We start from the raw sequence: 24,463 nt of genomic DNA, 5'->3' as shown, positions 1-24,463 counted from the left end.
AAGTACGGAAGAAGTAATTAGGGATTTGGGGACCCAAGTAGATTGCAATCTCTCCTTTGACAATCACATTGCCAAAGTGGTTAGAAAGACATTCTATATAGACCACCTTATCATGAAGGGGTTCACATCTAGATCAAGAGAGGTCATTGTGCCCCTCTACTCATCAATCATCAGGCCCATAATTGAATACAATGCCCCATTTGGGATGTACCTTACCCGGCACCTGCTACAACTCGAAAGACCCCAAAAGTACCTCACCAAGAGGATCAGGGGACTCAAACAGATGCCCTATGCAGTTAGGCGAAAGAAACTCCAGCTCTACTCAGTTGCTTACTGCCTACTCAGAGGTGACCTGTGCCTGACGTATAAAGCCATGTCCAACCCAGAATTAATGGACATGCTCCACTTCAAGAAATCCAAATCCATCAGAGCTACATGCTCCAGTGACTTAAACCTCAGCACAGAAATAAATAGAACATGCTGGAGGGACAGATTCATATCCCAGAGGCTGCCCTCACTCTGGAACAAAATCCCAATCCATGTTAGACAGAGCCCCTCAATGACCCTCTTCAAGAAGAATCTTGACGTTTGGATGGGAGATCGTAAATTTACCCCTGGGATCTCTTCTGTGTCACTGCTAGACAGAGGCATGGTAAACTAACCTTAAATGGGCTATCTTCTGTGACCTACTATACAGAGGCACAGTCAACTAATCTAAAAAGGGTGGCGAAAGCCAAACACACTCTAGCTAGGCTTGTAAATGCCCTAGGGCAGATAGCCTAGTATCAACCTATGAAATAGAAAGCTGCTATAACAAAATTGCCAAATTTGCCATAAACACAACCCATCTAACATCACTGTAAAGCCCTACATTCCCTAAGAAGAAGGCTTGAACTCCCCTTCTACCGGCAGTACGTACAGCCTACTACAGTATACAAAATCATCCACAACCCACTAGCTTGTCCTGCTCTTAGCCCATTAATCAACTTTTATATCCCAAATAAACATCTCACATTTGAAGATAAACATCTCCTCACAACTTATAAACCTAACAAAACCTCAGGCCTAAACCTTTACTCCTGCTGTGTGGCAAAACTATGGAATTCCCTTCCTTTAACTATCAAAACTGCTACTAACCTACACTCCTTCAAAACTTCCATAAAAGAATACTGCAACAAAACTTGGATTTGCTTCTGTACAAGCTCAGGCTGAGGTACTCATACCTTTTTCTACCTCTACTTTCTGTATCCCCACTATTAACTTACCTTACCCTCCCTTCCTCTACATATACTCCCCTGAGGTTACACTCATACCTTTTCCACATCTATTCCTACTAGCCCCTCTATAACTCCCTACCCTTCTCTACTCGTACTGTTCTATGCCTTCAGCAATATAATCTGTTGCCATATTTCATGACCTCTATAATATTAATAATCATTATGATAATCATCCTGTATGTAAATAATACTGCATGTTCCTATTATCAGGCTTTCCATAAAATTTATGCTTGAACACTATGACTTTATTATGTCTGTTGAGTTTTTATTCTGACAAACTAATGTGCAGTTTTTCAAATTTTGTGCTTGAATATTATGACTTTACTATGTCTGTCAAGGTCTCACTCTGACAAACTAATGTGTTGTTTTCTTATTTGTGCTTGAATGTTATGACTTTATTATGTCTGTCTAGTTTTTCATTCTGTTAACCATATATATCTGGAGCTTTTCTCCCCGGGCCTCAGCTGAAAATGGGCACCTCATGATCCAGTCGGACTTTCCTGACAAACAAATGCCAAATACATTTATTTATGTATTTATTTATTTATTTATTTATTTTATTTTACATTTGTTAACCAGGATAGTCCAACTGGATACATGTCTATTGTCAGTGGAGGCCCAGAGAGAAAAGCTCCAAAGAAACATATATGCAAGACATACAAACAAAATATTCTAACATGTTTCTAGTATGTACAACCAGACCATATAGATGAGCACACATTATTAATTCATTGACAAAGACATATAGAATAATCAATACATATACAAACAATATTAAAGTATGTTAAATATCTAGAGTCACATCATGCATCTGAATGTAGTATTGATAAGACTGTGCAGTCCTATCAGGAGACAATGTGTTTAAGGCAAACGTTACTGCAGTAGTGGAGTAGGACTGAAGTTAGTCTGGTATGGAGCAGGGACATAACCATTTGTTGTTGAGATGGCTTTTGATAGATTTTTTTAAATTTGGATAGAGAAGATTCCAGGGTAGTGGATGAAAGCAGGGAGTTCCAATTTTTGGATATGTAAGATGAGTAGAGGGAGTTACTGGCATGGTTGTGAGATCTAGTAACTGTTAATAGTAACTTATCTGGGGAGTGGAGTTGCCTAGGACAGGAATACTGCTGAATTAAGTTGCTTAAAGATGGTGTTTTATTTGAGTGGGAGAGCAGCTTATAAGTGATGATAAGTTGATTGTAGATTAGTAAATTTGGCAGTTCAAGCCAGTCCAATTGTTTTAGGTTATGACAGTGATGGGTTCTAAAAGATAAGTTATTAGCAAATTTGGCTATTTAATTATAGCAGGTTGCAAGTTTGCTGGTTTCTGTTTTGGATAGATTTGTTAGGATTGGGATGCATAAAGTAATGTTGAGAGCAAGTGAGTGTGAGCAATTGTGGTCTTAGCAGTATGGGTCAGGAAGGATTTGTGTTTGTAGAGACTACCTAGCTTTTTGTGAGTGTTTTTAATAGCTAGATTAATGTGGATATCAAATTTTAACTTGTTATCAATGGTGATGCCTAGTAGTTTTGTGTTGGATTCGGGTGTGATAAGTGTACCATTTTTAGAGTGGATATTGAAAGTGGCGGTAAGGCTGGTATTTTGTGAGGGGTGAAATAGCAGGATCTTGGTCTTTTTGGGGTTAAGAATGAGGCCATTGTCAGTGAGCGAGTTTTCAACTGAGTGGAAATTATCCTGAGTTTTATTGCGTAGTTCTTGCAGGGTTGAGGCACTGCATATTATAGTGGAATCATCTGCGTATTGGATAAGGCTAGTGCTATTTGCCACTGAGTGGAGCTTGTTCTAAAAACTGAGAATAGCAAGGGACCCAGTATTGATCCCTGAGGTACCCTAAGAGTGACTGATAAAAGTGGAGACAAGTTATTGTTCCACTGTACAGCTTGTTGCCTGTCCCTAAGATAGTTTTCGAACCAGGAGATTGATTGGTTGTCTAAGCCTAGGTTTTTGTGGTGGCAGATGAGTTTGTCATGGCTAACCATATCAAAGGCTTTTGATAGGTCTAAGAAAAGGGCAGAAGAAAGTTTACCATTGCTCCTGTTATGGTTTATGGTATCTGTGAATGTTAACAGAGCTGTGGTGGTACTATGACCTGGACAGAAACCGTATTGAGTTGGAGATATGAGTTCCTGATTTATAAGGTGGGACATTAATTGATGGTGGATGCATTTTTCTAATATTTTAGCCAGTGGAGATAGAATTGTGATTGGTCAGTAGTTGGATATGTCATAGGAAGAGCCCCCTTTGTGAAGAGGTATGATATAGGCAGTTTTCCAAATCAGGGGCACTGTAGCTTCAGTGATTGATCTATTGATTAGTATAGAAACTGGTACAGCTATTTCTGCTGCTGCCAATTTTAGAAATTCATTGAGGAGGGAATCTGCTCCTAGTGTTGTGGGTTTTAGCTGGGATAGTAGTATTCTTATGTAGTAGGTTGGGGTGGGTTGCAATTTAAAACTGGGCATGTAGTTAGTGGAGGTGTGGACACCTGTTCTAGTGACAGTGAGGTGTTGTTGGGCTAGAGTTTGTACGGTTTCAGTAAAGGATGTATTGAATGATTCAGCTATGTTATATTTTGTTAAACTTGATGTTGGGGGTGGGGTAATGGTTTACCAGGGTGTAGTAACTTGATTAAACCTGCCCAGGATTTCTTAGGATTATTCATGTGTTAGTTTTGATGAGTAATGAAGTAGTTTCCCTTGTCTAGGATAACTAGTTTCTTGGTTAGATTCCTAATCTGTTGGTAGGCTTGCTGTGTACTAGGGCTTTTATTGGACCTCCAGGTTGTCCAGGTTCTATTTCTTTCAGCTATTATTTTGCCTAGTTTCCCTAGATTACCATGGAACTGGTTTTTACTTTTCTCTAGTAGTTGTTGCAGGGGCATGTCTGTTTAATATATCTAAGAAGGTGGAGTTGAAGTGTTTAATAGCTTCGTTTAAGGGAAGGTTATAAAGGTCAGACCAATTATAAAGCTTTAGTTCTTGTCTGAATTTAGTGGGGTTAAAGTGTTTTTTGTTTCTAATTGTTTGAAGTATAAGACTTTGGAGGTGGTGGGAGTTGTATTTAAGTAAGAAAGTAGTTTGATGGTCACTGAATGAGACTAAATACTTAAGTTCCGTTTAATATAAATTTGCTTGAGGGGGATAGTTGTAGATTGGTACATTTAACACATTCTGGTTGATTACACATGGGCTTGGGGTGGACATGTCATCTAAGTTCTTGTTAAAAGCATCATTAATGGACATATAAAAGGCAAAAAGGTTTTAACCTCCTGTGTTACTGTTAATTGTGATGATGATATCCTTATCTTTTGCTTAACTTCTTCCAGAATCATCCTCTATAGGGACCCTAGAGTCATCTGCACGTGGTAAGCCAAACATGTTTATGTCAGTACTGATGAGCAGTTCAAAGAATTATTTATTTTATCCATATGTGTGATGTGAGTGTCAGGACTGTTATGTGTATTACTGTACTGTCTGTAATAGTGGCACCACTGTTAGTTTGTTAGCATATACTGGACTATAGTAGTGTAGGTATTCATTTCTTTCCTGTGTTTGTTGCTTATTATCACAGGTGATCCTGAAAGGGGAAGTGTAGGACTCTTACCAGCTGATGTCAGAGTATCAGCAGACTCTGATGATGATGGTGGGCAAACAGAGGCACAGGCAGGGGAGTGTCCAGAAGCCAAATCTGACACTGAGTTTGACACATCGGACACAGCCAGTAGGCCTATGCCATCCCATTCCAATGAGCCGTCAGATGTTGGACAGGTAGAGGGTGTGATACTCGATATGTAGTGTGGTTACTGTGGCTTCAATGCCTGTTGACTCTGGCCATAGCCAAGGTTTGGGTGAGTTGCCATGCAGGAGGGTTGTTAGGGGTGCTTGGAAGAGGCCTGCTGTCCATCCTCCACCTGATCCAAGTGTGTCTTCCTGTGCCACTCAACATATGTTTAGGGCCATCCTGGAGGCACAGGCACATTCAAATATGTCCTCCAGAGAAATGCTTAACGTTGTATATGTGGCACAGGATGACATGCCTCCTTCATGTTGCTGACTGAATGGATCAGGTGAGTGACACATTGGAATGTGTAGTGTCTGTGATGGAACATCTGCTGGGAGGGAGATGGCATCCACGTGGGTATAGGTCAGCCACATCATCTGGTGTTAGCCAACGTAGATATGCCCATTCACAGTATCATAGTAGCACTAGTTCCACTGCTCTGTCAGTGGTTGAGGTGTCCATGCCCGGATGTAGCAGGCCATGGGGTTATGGTCCTGTGTGTACTCATGAGGAGAGCTAATCCAACAGACATCACTCATACTCAGGTAGCAGCAGTGTATCTGACCATGAGTGTTGGCATGCCAGTGCAACTTCTTGCAGAGCCAGTTCTCGTGGTATGGTGCAACAACAATAAACTGCCATGCCTACCATGCATGGCTGACTCCTGTCGACATACTAAGATGTAGAGCTACCACAGAGCTTGGCTGTGTTCCTGCAGACACTCTTACACCTTATTTCACCTGGAGAGCCCATACAGACACACACACACACAACAGTTACATGGTTGAGCCATGAAGCTTAAAGCTCATTCTGTCTCAGTCGCCATTTGTGTCAACGAAGGCTTCCCGCCCTTCTCACACAACACCCTGTGCAAGTGATAGTAACTGTGCCAAATCCTTGTTTTCTAGCTTTGCATCTCTTCCTCAGGGTGCATAGCTGACTTAGTGATTAGTATATCTGTGTTTGTGATGTTGTTTTGCAAACTGTACTTTGTACATATTTTTGGTCTTACAAAGTTAGACAGTTGATAGAATTAAAACAGTTTTTCCATCAGTATTTTTAAGAATCTTCTGAGGGTTATGAATTCTGAAACTGAAATGTGTTTCATTAACTTCTAACTTTTCCTTTTCTTGGTTTACCAAACTCCTAGGCAGTTTTAATCTGTTATTGATATGTTTTTGTTAACAAACTGTATATATATGTCATTGCAACTCAAGATTTTATCAACTCAAACCACACAACTGTTATCTTGTATTTGTATTTCTTCTCATAGCATGTATTGTACTATTTGTTTTGCTTTATGTAATTGTATGTACGTTACCTCTGTGGGACTTTGGCACTGTATCCTGTGCTTTAGTTAATTGTATATATACATCTCTGTGTATCTCTGTGGAGCTTTTCTCCGCCGGCCTCCACTGCAGATGGGAACTTTATGGCCCACTTTCCCGGTAAACCAATGCAGTAAATAAAATAAATAAATAAATAAACTTCTGTCTTTAATTATTTGCCAGTACATATGTATGAGGCCAAATTGATGACATTCGCTGACCATTGGTACTTTTGAGAGGTATGAATTTGTGATTCTTTTCTGTCTGAGGTCTATCATTTGATAAAGGACGCATGTATTCACGTACGTCTGTGCTGTCAAATATTGAAGACATTGCTGTACATCACCCACCTTTTACTTACTTACATTACGAAGTAACAACATGCAAGGATATGCCAGACATTTGTATTATTACATAATTTTGTTTTAATACTCCAGGTTCAACACTTAACTTGTAAATCCATCAGTGGCTACAGTTTTAGTTCAGGGCTGAGTCTATCTGATGCTAGGTGTACACAGCTATTACATGGGTAGGTAAAGGTTGTTAGCATTGCCTGACATCAATGTTACTATATGTATTTGCATAGGAGGAAAGTTTTAGCCCCTTAGGTAGTGAGTGAGTGTGCTATGCGTTGCCTCTTAACCAATGTAAGGGCATATTGAGCTCACCTACATTTGCCTACACTCACAGCAGCTGCTGGTTCCCCATCTCCTCACCTGCATTTGGCTCTGGTGACCTTGCCATTAGTGGTGGGTTGTATGTGCCATCCCCTTGCTGATCCTGCTGAAGCTGCTTTCTCAGGATGATGTTGTGTAGGATGGGACAAATGGAGAAGATTTCAGTACATGTATGTGGATTGTACTGCAGGACTACCCCAGTTGTATCTAGGCACCGGAACTGCGACTTCAGCAGTCCAAACACACAATCTCTGATATTTCTGGTTTGATCGTGTGCCTCATTATGAGGTTCTTCAGTGGGTGTGTGCGCATTTCTGATGGCAGTAATCAGCCACGGCTGTGTGTACTCATGCATCCCCCAGTAAATGACCCTGTGGGATATCCCCCCCAGTGAACATCTGATACAGTTGGGAGGTATGCCAGATATGTGAGTCATGGTAACTACCTGGGTTGCCAGCATACATATTCAAGATGATTCCCTTAGCATTACACATGACTTGGCAGTTAATAGAATGGAAGCCATTTCTATTTATGTAGATGCTTCCCTTTTTCCCAGGTGGTGTCTTGATTTCTATATGTGTACAATCTGTGGAATCCAGTACTTCAGGGTAGTGTGCTACAGGGTAGAACCCCTGAATATTTATGGCCCTGTGTTCAGGAGTACGGAGGAAATATATGCAGTCACTGGCATGTTGGAGCATAGCATTCAGAATTTTATGGAGGATCCTGGATACCTGTGACACTCCCAGCATGTCCTCTGTTGGTCTCTCAAAGGTTTCTGTAGCTAAAATTCTAAGTGCTACTCATACCCTTGTCTCCACTGGTATTAGTTTCCCTCTATTTACCCTGGGTTTGCCCTCGGTCTGAGATGAGGATGACAGAGGTTGCAAAGTTCCTGTTGTGTGTCTCTATCCACCCTGTAGTGCTGTACAGTTTTCACCTCATGCAGATTGTGATAAGTTAAATGGGTTTGAAAACTCTTCTCCATCTTTTCTGTGGTCTCTTAGCAGCAACATAGAAGTCAGCCTGTTGCACATAGACATGAATTGAAGCATCAGCAGCCCCTAATATTCTTTCTGTGTAGACTGCTTTAAGTGGCTATATTCTAATAGGTTTTGGAATTTGCAGGGAAAAACAGTGCTGAGTCTACATGGTTGCTTTATAGCCTGTTGAATAGCTCCTCCATCTTGGATTGGTTGACTGGGATACAATTGAGCTGCTTATGTCGTAATTAGCATACTGTGGTGTTTACTTTGATTGTGCGGCTCTACACAGTGTGGTAGAGCCACTTACTGAAAGCAAACCAGTATGCTAGTTTCGATGTGCACACAGTCTTAGTGGAAAGTGTAGGGTTTATTGAATCTACCCAAATGTTTGCTGAAGTACATTTCAAAAACCTGCTATTGGTGCTCCATACTATTCTAGCCAGATGCATATAGCTTAACAGTAGCTGATAGCTTTAGGATTTTAGGGATCAAAAAGTAATCATTGATATGGATAGCTGTGATTTCTTCTTTACATCAGGAATTTCTTAATAAAACAATATCATGACATTTATTCAGGAGGTAGGACTGTGAAACAAAAATCTGATTATGATTGGAACAGTCTTGATGGACATCTGTACAATATGTCGAATGGACCCATGATTTCTTGAAAGATTTTTTATTTTTTTTTTGCAATTAGGTGAAAGTGTCTTAACAAAAGCAGTCTGTTGAATTGGAGATTGACGATTTTCTAAATTATTTGGCATTGCCTGCAATGCAACAATCTGAGAGATGACTAATTAAAGTAACAGGTTTGTGTGTGGGTGTGTATGTTAGGGAGAGGCAGATAGGTGTGCTTCCTAATTTGCCACTGAATAAATGCCTCTTTTGTTTGTTTGTGTTCATCTATATATCACTACTTAGTCAAACATTATATTTGATGATTTGAAGATTTGAATCAAGAGTTTTCATAAAAGAGATTTTTCTCCTCTCATCCTCATGGGGTACACAATCCATCTATCCATTTATCAACAACCCCCTGTTCCCATTTTTTCCACATGGGCTCAGGGTGTCACTTTAACAGTGACAATCATCTAGAGCCAGGCCAAATCACTGAACACATTACCAGTAAAGCAAATACATAGACTTTGTTAAAAATCTATGAAACAAAGCTGCATTTACTGAAAACTAAGAAATTAGCTAAATACATAAATAAATAAAAAACATATGTCTTGTTTTTCATGACACAATCTCCTCTGCACCTGGAGCTCCCCACCCTCCTTACTTAAATATGCGACCTTCCTAGGTGCCGTAGTCGTGGAGAAAGGGCACAGATTACTAATGGTAAAATTATTCCCAGCACCCATCTGTGGTATTGTGCTTCAAAAAGCAGTATAATTACAATGAAACAACTTCTAAAAGCACAAAACAAACCCTGAATTATGGCTCCCTCACAACCAAATCCTTCTGTTGAACCCATACACTTAACCCGTCAACAATTTCAAATTGTGGATAAAACATACTGAGAACAGTAGAAGTCATTGTAATTAACTTCACTTTATATGGTCCACCATAGTGGGATTCAGTAAAAGCGACTGCACTGCCACCATTTAAATCTCATCATCATAATATAACATTATGGGCCCATCACTCAAACACACATGCATCCGTGCATACATACATGTAGACATATACATGCACACAGACACACACACACACACACACACACACACACACACACACACACACACACACACACACACACACACACACATCATTCTACCATTGTCGTTTAGTCATATCTGACTTCAATAGCAAGCCCACAAACAGCCATCATCAGTAGAATAGTATAAGTAGATCCTCATTTCTAGGCCCTAAGTTTGCTGATTTTTAATCTAATTAAAGAAAGATAAAACACCTTGAACGTAATCATCATCGGATCGCATTCCTGAATGTAGTGCATTAAAATCAGAGACAAAATTTGGATAATTAAGTAAGTTATGAGCCTACTTTTAATCTGTCAGTGGTATTCTCACAGCACTTACATTTTTTACTACTGTTTTCACAGACCTGCAGCTGGCACATTTTTCAGTGTAAATTGTGAAGGTCACATTTGTCATTTGTCAGTATGAAACCATATTTGATTATATTCTGACACTCACTGTTGTCTCACTGGCATAAAAAGTTTACATATGTAATGCCAGTTGCCCTGAATAGAATGCAAGCTCTTGTACTTGAGTTCTACATGGGTGGGTGGGGGAAATTAGTAGCTGAGGGTCTGCTTCATCTTGATGAAAGGGAAAGAGGATATTGTGGTGCAGATCAGATCATAAGTGATGACCAGACTGCAGTCTAGCAGGTATTCAGAAATATTGGTATATTCTGCATCCTTATTTGGGTACCATGGATACCAGACCTACACTGAATCCAAAGTAGCAAGGACCATAGGGCAATGCACATCCTCTCGATTGAGAATGAGTATGATTTACCCTCCTAGACATAAACTGCAGCATTTTTGGCTTCAGACCCAGGTATGTAAAACAGGCCAGAATAGTACTTGCCCTCCTTCTGTGCTGGAGATCACAGCTACAGTACCTCATACTCCCACTATGGCCACTTGATCTGCTCTTCAACAACCTTTCATCTTACTGGTAAAGCATATAGCAGTGACAGCATATGAAGATGCTGGTGAATCAGTATCAGCTGCTGTCATACCACCATTGTTAGATTAGTGCAGTTTTATAGTACCTGGATCTGCTTATTTAACATTAGCAAAACTCCACTGACAGCTTGTAATGTGGTAGAAGTCCGGTATTGTTATTATCATTTAGAACAACGTAGGTGCAGCAATGATATCTTCATTGTCAGTGAATTCCATCACGTGAAGATATCACTCTTACAAGATTTTGTCAGCAAATATATATATATATATACAAGTATGTATGTCTCTCCGAACCACACACTCCAGGGACCTAAACCTTGTCACCACAATAAACAGAAGATGCTGGAGGGATAGATTCCTGTCCCAGAGACTGCCCATACGCTTGAACAAACTACCCATTCATGTCAAGCAAAGCTCCTCATTGGCCCTCTTTAAGAAAAATCTTGGCGACTGGATAGGAAATAGAAAATTCACCCCGGGGATCACTTCTGCGGCACTACTTGACAGGGGCACAGGAAAATTATTTTCTTGGGTGGCGAAAGCCAGGGAACCTTTTTGGCTAGGCTTATATAGGCCCCAGGGCTGATAGTCTAGTACCTACCTATGAATCTATGAAACTGTAGGTATATGCATGTGTTTGGGTGTGTGTGTGTGTGTGTGTGTGTGTGTGTGTGTGTGTGTGTGTGTGTGTGTGTGTGTGTGTGTGTGTGTGTGTGTGTGTGTGTGTGTGTGTGTGTGTATGTTTGTGTGTGTGTACATATGTATTTGTTCATCATTTTATCTAAGTTTACTTAAAGAAAAGACAGATGAGAGAGAGGATGAAAGGCAGGCATAGATAGACCCAGGAATATGCACCATACATACATGCCCAAACATATGTACAGACTTGCACACATGTGCACACTCAAACGTACAGCAAGTTCTGGATATTTAAATCTGTCACAAAGTTTCCTGAATATTCATGATATTAATAATGGCATTGACTTTTTTTATCTGTGTCTTAGAATCCTAACTTTTTTTCTCTCATTATTTTAAGCTGAGGTCAGCTGGAGCACAAGTGATCCAGGATCACATTTTTGATGCTAACGCTATTAACAGCCTGGATTTATCAGATAATGGTATGTAAATGACTTCATATGTTTATGAACTATAGAAAGTCTGAGTGTGAATCCAGAGGTGAGATGTGCTGTTGATCTGTATTCATTATTCCCAGTGTACATGATATGAAAAGAAAGGCTGATTAATCCATTTAGCAGTTAACTCTTATAACTGGTGGGGCTTAACTAATCTTGTTCATGTCCTTGTAGTGCTAGAAGTTTAAAATCAAAGTGTGGTTGTATTTGGAGGTTCTCAGCAATGTACAGGTCACTTTGTAAATACTTCAGCATGCCCCAGTCTTCATACTGATCTCTTGCCCTGTACTTACTTTATTCTAATTAAAGTGAACTAAATTTTGTTTTGATTTGCTTATTTGGAGGGCCCAAATTGGAATAACCAATTTGCAATGAAGGCCTGTAGAAAAAAGCTTCAGTGACCAAACTTAAAATGTAAACAAACTGTGCATATGAGACCAGGCTAGTCCCACCTAACAATCCAGTCTCACACTCCATCTTCCATCTTCTTATCACAGTTTTATCACACCTCCACTATCTTGCAGCCATCCTTTTCCTTCACTTTCTCTAATCATTTTCATTTTTGTGCACTGTTACAACTCTCTCCTACCTTACTACCATCTGAGCTGTTACACCTCTCCCCTACCTTACTACCATCTGCACTGCTATATCTCCCCCACCTTACTACCATCTAAACTGCTACACCTCTCCTTTACCTTACTACCATCTGCACTACTACACCTCCCCCCTACCTTACTACCATCTGAGCTGTTACACCTCTCCCCTACCTTACTACCATCTGCACTGCTACACCTCCCCCACCTTACTACCATCTGAACTGCTACACCTCTCCTTTACCTTACTACCATCTGCACTACTGCACCTCCCCCTACCTTACTACCAACTGAGCTATTACACCTCTCCCCTACCTTACTACCGTCTGCACTGCAGCACTTCCCCCCTACCTTACTACCATCTGAACTGCTACACCTCTCCTTTACCTTACTACCATCTGCACTACTACACCTCCCCCCTACCTTACTACCATCTGAGCTGTTACACCTCTCCCCTACCTTACTACCATCTGCACTGCTACACCTCCCCCACCTTACTACCATCTGAACTGCTACACCTCTCCTTTACCTTACTACCATCTGCACTACTACACCTCCCCCCTACCTTACTAACATCTGAGCTATTACACCTCTCCCCTACCTTACTACTGTCTGCACTGCTACACCTCTCCCCATCTTACTAACATCTGAACTGCTACACCTCTCCTTTACCTTACTACCATCTGCACTACTACACCTCCCCCTACCTTACTACCATCTGAGCTGTTACACCTCTCCCCTACCTTACTACCATCTGCACTGCTGCACCTCCACCACCTTACTACCATCTGAACTGCTACACCTCTCCTTTACCTTACTACCATCTGCACTACTACACCTCCCCCCACCTTACTACCATCTGAGCTGTTACACCTCCCCCCACCTTACTACCATCTGAGCTGTTACACCTCTCCCCTACCTTACTACCATCTGAACATCTACACCTCTCTCCTACATTACTACCATCTGCACCACTACACCTCCCCCTACCTTACTAACACCTGAACTGCTACACCTCTCCCCATCTTACTAACATCTGAACTGCTACACCTCTCCCCTACCTTACTACCATCTGAACGTCTACACCTCTCTCCTACATTACTACCTTCTGCACTGCTACACCTCCCCCTACCTTACTAACACCTGAACTGCTACACCTCTCCCCATCTTACTAACATCTAAACTGCTACACCTCTCCACTACCTTACTTCTACCATCAAAACTGCTACACCTCTCCATACCTTACTACTATCATCAGAACTGCTTCACCTCTCCCCTACATTACTACCATCTACGCTGCCACACCTCTCCCGTAACTTACTACCATCTGAACTGCTACACCTCTCCACTACCTTACTTCTACCATCAGAACTGCTACACCTCATCCATATCTTACCAAGTACATATCATTCAAATATTCATGTATAATTTGCAAATCTCTCTTTCTCTACTAACTTTATACATATACTTTCTCTTCTTATGGATACACATATTCATTTCTTTACTAGCCAGTCTTCACTCATGCTCATATCTGATAGTCTTTATCAACATATTAATAATCATTTTCTCAAGTGACCGCTGTCTCTTTTTATCTTTTATGAATTCATGTATTTTCCGTACTTATCTCACCTTTGCTTCCATCTCTCTCTTTCTCCCTCTCTCTTCACCTCTGCTAATTTAAACAAATTTAGCTTAGTTGTGTTACTAGATAATCTTACTATTTCTTTGGTTACTCTCTATTATATTGTGTTATAGTTGTAAAAAATTGCATCTTTTACAACTCTTTTAGATTATATTATACTTGTAAAATTGACTTCTTCTTCTTTTTCTTTTGACTGCTCCCATTAGGGGATGCCACAGCAGATCATCTGTTTCCATTCCTTCCTGTCCTCTGCATCTTGATCTGTCACACCAACCACCTGCATGTTGTCTCTCACCACATCCATAAACATTATCTTAGGCCTTCCTCTTTTCCTCTTTCCTGGCAGCTCCATCCTTAGCATCCTTCTCCCAATATTCCCAGCATCCCTCCTCAGCACATGTCCAAACCAATGCAATCGTGCCTCTCTGGCTTTGTCTTCAAACTATCCAACCTGAGCTGACCCTCTAATATACTCCTTTCTAATCCTGTCCATCCTCGTCACACCCAATGCAAATCTTAACATCTTTAACTCTGCCACCTCCAGCTCTGACTCCTGTCTTTTTATCAGTGAAACCATCTCCAACCCATACAAAATAGCAGGCCACACTACCATCTTGTAGACCTTCCCTTTCACTCTTACTGGTACCTGTCTGTCATAAATCACTCCTGACACTCTCCTGCACCCACTCCACCCAGCCTGCACTCTCCTGTTCACCTCTCTTCCACACTTACCATTATTCTGAACTGTTAGTCCCAAGTATTTAAACTCATCCACTTTTGCCAACTCTATTCATTGCATCTTCACCATTTATCTGTCCTCCCTCTCATTCACACGCATATATTCTGTCTTAGTCCTGCTGACCTTTATTCCTCTCCTCTCTAGAGCATACCTCCACTTCTGCAGGGTCTCCTCTACATGTTTCATACTCTCACTACAAATCACAATGTCATCCGCAAACATCATATCCCACATGGACTCCTGTCTGATCTCGTCTGTCAACCTGTCCATCACTGTTGCAAATAAGAAAGGACTCCGAGATGATCCTTGATGTAATCCCACCTCCACCTTGAGTGCATCCGTCACTCCTACCACAGACCTCACTACTGTCACACTGCCCTGTTCATATCCTGTATCACTCTTACATACTTCTCTGCCACTCCCAATTTCCTCATGCAATACCACAACTCCTCTCTAGGTATTACTGTTGTAATATGCAGACAACAATAAAACTGACATTCCATGTCAAATTTTTATATATGCTATAATCTACCCTTTTGCTTTCATGCAATATATTGGAGCTTTCTCCCTGTGCTTCTGCTGAAAATGGGTTATTGACTAGTCCTGCTTTCCTAGTAAGTAAATATTAAGGTTACAAAAGGTTTACATTTTATAAACAGGTTTTGCATGATGAAATATATATCATGTAAAAATTGAAGATGCTTAAGCCATGTAAGTACACATTTGGTTAAGTATAAGTCAAGAGATACTGATTAAAGTGTGCACTTAATCTTAGTAATATCTGGTAGTTACTGAAAAGTATTTCATACAATGTCTATATTGTATACACTGGTTTCCGATGGAATTGGGAATACAGGAAAATGATTAAGAGTGAGAGAAAACAGTAAATAAGATGAAAGAAATTAAGGAAGTAAGGAGAGACAAAGATAAACAGCACTGGAAGAAATTCATTTCTGGGGTGGTGGAAGGATTACTTTGGATATTTATATTTGTATTTATTCAGTGTATTTTGAAACTCTTATCACTCATGTGGAAAGCTTCAAGAATGGGGTATCAGGGGGTACCAGGTGCATTTTCTGATTTTCTGAATCACTTATTTATTTAGAATCACTGTCTAGGATTAGGAGGTGCTTTGTTAAGGGGAGTGGTAATGGAAGAGAATAGAAGGATTGGACTGAGTGCTTAAAGAAGATGCACTGGAGGGTGAAACGGTGAGGAAATAAAGAGAGTAGGAAGGACAAATGCAGGTGTTTGTAAATTGTGCAAGTAAGTGGCGTAAAGTGGAAGGAGTGAGGGGTGGTTGTGATGTGCAGTTTGATGTTAAATAGACTGTGAAATATATAATGAGGACAGAAAGGAAGGCATGTTGTTGACGGCCAGAAGCAGAGGTAACTGAAAGTGGGGTTAGTATCAGGAAAACTATGGTAAAAAGGAGTGATTGGGTGGACCTATAACAGCTGATGATAAGCTGGGTGGCATTCACAGGGGGCCGAAAATTAAAACCAAAATAGGAATAATCTGAGGGACAGTATGGTTCCTGTCAGAACACAATTGGCTGAAACACAGAATATTGATTGCACAGTTTTGCATTTAAAAAGTGAGAGTGACAGAATGCTGAAACACCAAATGTTTTGGTATTTGAGAATGAATTGTTTCTTGGTTGGCCACTTGCCACCATGTAAAGCATTGCTTGCACAGCATTGGAATGACCAGGACCATGAACATAAGCTTGGCAGTCCCAGGTCTGTAACAGTAACCCTCATAATCATGTGGGTAGATGCACAAACATTCATAGGAAGGAGTAGAACACCCCGCGTTGATGTAGATGTTCATATCAACCACAAGGGGTGGGTTTACAGCCTCATTAGAAGTAGCCTCTTTGCCATGATACCAGTGAGGATACCTATGATGTCCATGATTGCTTGGCTTACAGTCTTAATGAAGCCAACAAAATACTTACAGGAAATAGAAGCTCCACTTTATTTTAGTACTTTTATCAGCTGCCAGAAAAATAATTACTAGAAAATAGAAATCAAAATCTAAACCAACTATAGCTTAAGTAGTGAATATTTTAACAGTGGTAAAAGAGCAGGGAGTGGGAGCTTTAGAAAAGGGTAGGAGTAAATTACGTAGAAAAAAAATGGAAATTGTAGGAATATTACATGCAGAAACAATATTTTGGAGGAGTAATGGGGTTTAAGAGAAGGCAGGAATTGAATAATTTATGTAATGTTGCTTAGCTTATATGCTGGTATAATTATAATGTTTGCAAATGTGAACATGTTAATATGGTTTGATTACTTTATAAGTTTGCCTGTGTCAGAAATGATAATTCAATAAAGTTGTTTAAAAAATGTGGTAAGATTTCATCAGAAAAAATGGCACCTTCCCAAGCCATATTTTACATATCCCAAGAACCTGAAATTTTGTACTTCTTAGTATACTGAACAGTTGGTACAGAGGCAAAGACAGCCACATGGAATGTTGGAGGGTTCTGGGTTCAGTCCTCACACAGAGTTTTGAGATTTCTTTTCCTGTTGATTTATTTAATCGGTACTGGGTTAATGGTTTTTATAGCACTGCATGCTTATATATTTAAAATGATGTTCTGGATGGTCACCTAGTTGGAAAAAAACTACTCCTGAGGAAAACAGGTACCTAACTATTTTGGTCCAGAGGCACTGACCACTGCATGTAATGAAGAGAGTCCTGGGTTTTATTCCTATACAATGGTCTGAGGTTTCCTCGACTGTTGAGTTGTTGCTTCCTTCTTAAGAAATAAGTACATGTTAAAATGCATACCCAATAAAACATAATCTAGCTGTTCTTTATTTCAGTACACTAATTATAGGTATATTATTATTCAGACCAGTGAGGGATGGGCACTCAACTGAAGTTGCCATAAAGCCTCTGTATTCAAATGTTTTCCCATTAATTATCACCCATGGTAACCTTACCTACTACACAAAACAAAACTTCTTAAAATTTTTACAAGTTGCTGAGTGATTAAACAAGGTGTTTGTAGAAACACATCTCATGATGTAGATGTCCTTATAAATCCTTCGCTGTAACCTATGTTCTGTTTTGCCAATATAAAATGCATGGCATGGTCTGGTATAGGGCAATGTAAGCAATACCACTAGTGGTGTAGCTGAACTTCCTATCATAGCTCTCAACCTCTTAACACAAAAAATCTGGACCAAGCCAAAAATAATGGGGGGACAAAGCCCCAAAATAGGGACAAGTTTTAAATATTGTAATTATAAACTTAGAAAGTTGTGTTACCATGCATTTTCTGAAGGATATGAGGTTTGTAACTCAAATGACTGTCATTATTTAGTGAATTCAGTCCTCATTAATTTGCCACAAAAATACAGAAAATCACAAATTCTATGAAGAACAGACCAAAAATATGAGACGAAAATCTGTATAGTCAAGAGGTGTGCTTCGAGTAACAGAAATCACTCTGGGATGGTTTGTGACAACAATGCTGGGAGCATCGATGATGTACCAACACTACCCACACATGCCATATTTGTGCATATATCCTTTAGTACCCTCAGTATTACCCCCTTTGTTCAAAGAATGTCTTCAAACAATGACTCTGTATGCACAAAGGATGGGAAGAGTCCAAATTCTTAGAACAGTCTGAATTTCTCTTCAGAAATTACCAAAACCTATGAAAAGCATGTTTTATTGATACACAGTATGTGGTGGAATCCAGAATAAAGGGATACGTCTTTCCTTGGTTTCATGAGAAATGTCAGTCTTGACAAGGGATGGTTTCAGAATGGGCTTGAATTCAGTAGACCTCCTTAGCTTAATTTCGTCCCTAATTTGTTTAACTGATTTCTCTGGATATCCCCTCTGTTTTGACATCTGTTCTAAAAATCCCAATTCCTTTTGCATACTTATCGTCATTGGAAACCAGGTGGTATATCCACATCATTTGACCCTTGATAAAGTTTATCTTTAAGCTGAATATATGGCATATACTGAATTGTGTAGGTAGGAATTGGAAAATGTATCTTTTCTAAATATAGCAGAAGAAAATCATTGCGTAACATCTTTAGCTTTTAAAATATCCCAGATTGGGTTGACCAGCAAAGCCACTCTGTCCCAGTTCTCCCTCACTAGTGACAGATTTGTTGTGGTTAAGTCATTTACTGTCTTACTGAAAGCCATATCTAAACTGTTGTCTCCCTTTGTCGGGAAGCCTGTGTGCTTATAAAATTCAGATGTCTACTCTTTCTATATTGACTTAAGTGCTTGTATTATAATCTTCAATTTGTGCTCATTAATTTTGCTGTCAGAACTCCATGTTTCTCTTCAGTTTATGTTCATTAGTTTTGCTGTCAGAACTCTAGTGTTTCCAGTTAGCTTGCTCTTACAGTCCATCTTTCATCCCTGCAATCTTCTATATGGTTGATCTAGACTGTTCCATTCAAGAAGCAGCATCTTTCCAAGTATGTGACTACCTTTTCAGTGCTATCATTTATGTTTTCTGCTAGTAGTGGTTGAAATGGTATAACTAGCAGTTTGATTGAGTTTATTTTAGTTTAAGAAGAATATTTAAATAATTCTGTAAGTCACTTTTTCATAGTATATCATTAATTCCTATCTTCAGAATTAGGATCCTCAGACATTAAACAGTGTTAGACTGTAGGCATGGTTTATGTGAGTTCTACTAGAGACATACTATGTCTCCTAAACACAGTGCAAAACTCTTAACAGATACTGGCTCAGCAGGGGAGGTGAATAGGTTACTTGAAGACAACACAGCAAATGTTATGATAATAAGTTAGGAGTACTTTTTGATACTTTTCTCTACTTTTATAATACTGTTATTAAGTGATCAACATTGCATTTAGAGTTGTCATCTTGTAAACTGTGTAAGCTGTTCTGTAAAAATAAAGTATATATATATATATATATATATATATATATATATATATATATATATATATATATATATATATATGGTACTATAGTGATTTTTTTAAGCTGCAGCATCTTAATAAGTAAGAGATGCTTTTTGTACTTTTATTGCACAAGCCATTCAGTAAGGCAGTCATGTTTGCTGACGATTAATGATGATGTCATTGCAGCAGCAGTTTGAGGCTTACTGAAACGATTCACTGTTGGTTTGTGATTTATCGGGCAACTGCTTCAAAGAGAAGATTTATTTTGATTTACATTTTATTGTTTTCTATCTAATTTTCACTGTTTATAGGAAAAAGTGGATAGTTTGTAGACATGAGTACTTATTTTGGTATATATTTTGTTGTTTTACCTCTAATTTTCATTGTTTGATGTTCGAAAGGGACAGATTATAGACAGGCAAACTCTAGCCATCCCAAGGGGCCTAGGCAGCTATAAATTCACACAGACTGTAGACAGGGCAATTTAATGTTGGTTTGTGATTTATTGTGAAACTTCATAGTAAAAGATTTATTTTGATTCATATTTTATTTTTTACCTAGGATAATAATGAGGTGCGACTAAGCACAACAGTAACTTCCATCATGTTAGTGTGACTAGCACAACTGGCACAGTAGGTCAGAGTGACAATTTGATGAAATACCTTCCCTTTATGCTTTAATATTTAGTTGCATATTGTTTATGTGATTTCCTCATAGATTTGTCTTAAATTGCTAATTGTTTTAATTTATTTGAATTCTGTTGTAACAAATTTTGATTATTCGTTTCCTTTAGACATCTTTATTCATTTGTATCTGGATTCTTTAAATAAGTATGCCGTTAATTATTAGTTAAAGAACAAGTATCTTGTGTAGCATTCTAAATGCAATGTATATGTAAAAGTAGCACCTGTAAACATTGGTGACCTGTGTTCCGCATATCAAAAGTGAAATGATTTGCTCATTATTATCAGTCATAAATCTAGACTTATCGATGGCGATTACACTTGTGCAGTTTGCACAACTTGGAAAACTGTTACATATATTAATGACTGGGCTGATGAGATAAATAATGTTAGGCAAAGTGCAAATAGAACACATTTAGGAAAGGAGGTGTCTGTCATCAGTAAAGATCATTCAACCCCTATAAATGGAATTCAGGGATATAAGTATTCAGCAATCTGAGGATTCAGAGCATGTAGATGAAAGTGAAAAAAGAAAGAAAGGAAGACATTCACACCAAATATGGAAGGAAAAATGATTAATGTCTATAGTGCAAAGAGAATATATATATTAAAAATGACACTACTTTGTTATGTAACACACAGATTACAGGGAGTATTAACATTGTTTATTCAGTAAACTTTCAGTCTCCGAAAATTACATTAGTTTTGCAACAGAGAAAGTAGAAAAAAGAGATAAGGGGAAGGTTAAAAGGAAGAAATCAAAATTGGATCTTGTAGGATTGAAAAACCTTAGTGTAAGAAAAGAGACCAGAAAGATAAAAGATGATAACATGACTCAAGCTGTGGAAGTACAAAGACAGCTGACTGAGAATTGTATGCGTGCAAATGTAGTAAGCAATGAAATCAGTGAGAGAAGTACAACTAATAGTGATGAAGATCATGTATTTGTAATGATAGAGTAGACATTATTGAATTAGAAGTGGAAGATTCTTCATATCTGGCAAAAATGATGTACTAGTAATTGGAAATGTCTTTGTTGGAAGATCTGATATTTACATTTGTGGAGAAGATAATGAGCTGTGGAATGAGGGTAAGCGGTCCACACAGCCTATCTGGACCTCACCAAGGCCTTCAATACCATCCCCCACTCTGGAATCATAGATAAACTTACTAAGCTGGGCATAAATCCCTACGTCACTTGATTGGTTGCCTACTGGCTTACTGACAAGAACCCAGACTGTAAAAGTAGCCAACTCCAAATCCAGCTCCAGACAAGTGACAAGTGGAGTACTTCAGGGTTCAGTTCTGGGACCGCTCTTGTTTGGCATCTACTTCTCTGAAGTACAGGCCAACACTAAGCGACTTTGGCTAACAAAGTTTGTAAACGACTACAAACTGGGAGCCATTATCGAATCCCCAAATGATGTGGATATTCTACAAAAAGACCTTACAGAGACAGATGCTTGGTGCTAGAGCCATGGGCTTAAGCTTAATGCCAAGAAATGTATAGTTATCCCCTTTGAGAAAAACATGTACCCATGAATTACCACATAGGTGGCAGTGCACTAAACACCGAAAGTGTGATGAGATACTTAGGGACACAGGTGGACAGTGGTCTCACCTTTGATAACCACATCGACACAACAGTCAGCAAATCCTTCTATGTGGCACACTTCATCACTAAGGGCTTTTCATCCAGAAAAAAGGAGGTCATTGTCCCACTGTACTCATCCCTCATTAGATCCATTATAGAGTACAATGCCCCATTTGATATGTACCTCACAAGGCATCTGTAACAGCTGGAAAGGCTGCAGAAATACCTCACTAAAAGAATCACAGGCCTAAAGCAGACGCCCTATGCTGACCATCTAAAAAAACTCCAGCTATACTCTGTGGCATATCCTCTACTCAGAGGCGATCTCTGCTTAACATACAAGGCCATGTCAATCCCTGAGCTGTTGGACATGCTCAACTTAAAGAAATCCCAATCCCTCAGAGCCACACTCTCCAGGGATCTAAACCTTATCACAATGAACAAAACATGCTGGTGGGATAGGTTCCTGACCCAGAGACTTCCCATACTCTGGAATAGACTGCCCATACATGTCAAGCAGAGCGCCTCCTTGGCCCTCTTCAAAAGGAACCTTGATAATTGGATGGGAAATAGGAAATTCGCCCCGGGGATCATGTCAGTCACCCTGCTAGACAGGGGTCCAGGGAACTAAATACTGTGGGAAGAAATATCCAGGGAATTGTTTTGGCTAGGCCTGTATAGGCCCTAGAGCCGATAGCCTAGTACCATCCTATGAACACCAAATAGTATTATGCTTGCCAGGAGAAAAAATGCAAGACGTGAGAAGGGCCTTAGAATGCCATACTGTAAGGAAGTAAGGAGTGTTTTTTATTCATGCTAGTACATACAAATTTCACATCTTCAAGGAGACTCTGTTAATAGGGAAATTACATCCCTCTAAGGATCGCTTGCACAGGTGATGGGTTCTGTTTTTCACACAATGCATATAGAAAGGTAAGTCAGGATAGTGTTAATGAAAATATTTTTTAGTGTGTACCTATAAGAAAAATGGCCCATTTTATAAAGTAGAAATCTGTAGAGAAGCCATATTTTGGGCACACATGTATTTAGATAGGATGGCATGTATTTGTTACAGGGACATTTGATGCATTTGTGCTGGTTGTTAATGATAGGAGCATTTTATATATGTGTGTGTATATATCTATGTCTATATATCTGTATCTATATATATATATCTATATGATATTGTTTTTGTTTGTGAAACAGGGTTAATGAACAATGACTGGAAATAAAAGTTCTGTCAGGGTATAAATGTTTTTACTGCAACAGATATTCTACCAAACAAAAATCTGGTGTAAGTGTTGTGATAGTGATTAAAGATTATCACAATATCTGTGATAATTACACGTTTGATGATAACACCAATACTGTTGATTGTGTAACTGTGACAATAAAGACAACCCTGGAACATATAACAATTGTTGGAAAGTATAGACCACTAAAGTCAAATGCTTATGTTTTAGAGAAATTCATACATTTCCTACATGAAACACATGAGGAAAAAATAATAATGACTGGGGACTTAAAATTGCTATAAACAGGACTGCAATAATATTGATTCAACAACATTGGTTCAGAAATTATTTACAACTTATGTTCTTGATCAACAAAAGCTCCAGATTGTACAAAACTACCAGGGAATGGAAAGCCCTGGACATTGTTCATGTTCCTAAGCAAATGACTGTTACTTTGTCAGGTTTTACCTCCATTGATGTGCAGTGATCATGGGGTGATAAAGGTTAAGTTATTGCTAGGTAATTCTGCCAAACTAAAATCTAAGCCAGTGCAGAAAAGATGAATAGACTATATGGAAGCAAAATATTCACTATGTAAAACTAATTGGAGTGAAGCATTTAGTGGAAACAACTGTAACAGGGTTGTGACAAGTTTCAAAAAGGAAATTGTCTGAATGCAAAAAAAAAACGAAAAAATGAAGTTTAACATCAGAGCACATAAGGTGAGGAGGATATATTTCCATATCTGAGTCCTGGTTAAAACCTACCACAACTGATAATAAAGTGTTACCACCTGGGTATAACATTCACAGGTTAGACCGTGCTTACAGGAAGGGGGGTGGGGTAGCTATACTCTATAAATCTGCATTGAATGTGACTATAGATGTTAATCAACCACCTCAAATTAATAACTCAGACATCCTGGCTGCTAAATTGCAAATTAACAAAAGTAAATGCATCAACATTATCTGTATGTGTATTCCCCCGGGTAAAAATATAGTCACACTCGAAGATACACTACACTGGATTTCATGTCATTACCCACAAGAAACCCTAGTACTTGGTGACTTTAACATAGACTGGGCCACCTGTTCCATAGAATCCCCTACCACCCACATCAACCTGCATGCATTTACTCAAATCATAACCACCCCAACCAGGCTAGGTAATCCCAAACATAAAGAAAGCATACT

The 24,463-nt window shown here is 39.1% G+C and overlaps 1 protein-coding gene across 3 annotated transcripts in view; it reads left to right on the top strand.

Moving 5' to 3' along the window:
• The window catches only part of LOC122809736 (capping protein, Arp2/3 and myosin-I linker protein 2-like), a 1,549,910-nt gene that overhangs the window by 1,034,560 nt on the left and 490,887 nt on the right, over positions 1 to 24,463 (top strand). For all 3 annotated transcript variants that reach the window (XM_044081444.1, XM_044081445.1, XM_044081446.1), the window contains exon 15: positions 11,766 to 11,847. In XM_044081444.1, the coding sequence (XP_043937379.1) occupies positions 11,766 to 11,847 (82 nt within the window). The remainder of the gene's footprint in view (positions 1 to 11,765; positions 11,848 to 24,463) is intronic.

Source organism: Protopterus annectens, chromosome 8.part0, assembly GCF_019279795.1.
Source record: "Protopterus annectens isolate FY-2018-M chromosome 8.part0, PAN1.0, whole genome shotgun sequence".
Lineage (NCBI taxonomy): Eukaryota > Metazoa > Chordata > Ceratodontiformes > Protopteridae > Protopterus > Protopterus annectens.
Note: the sequence above shows the minus strand (reverse complement) of the source record. Positions and strands in the feature narration are given on the sequence as shown.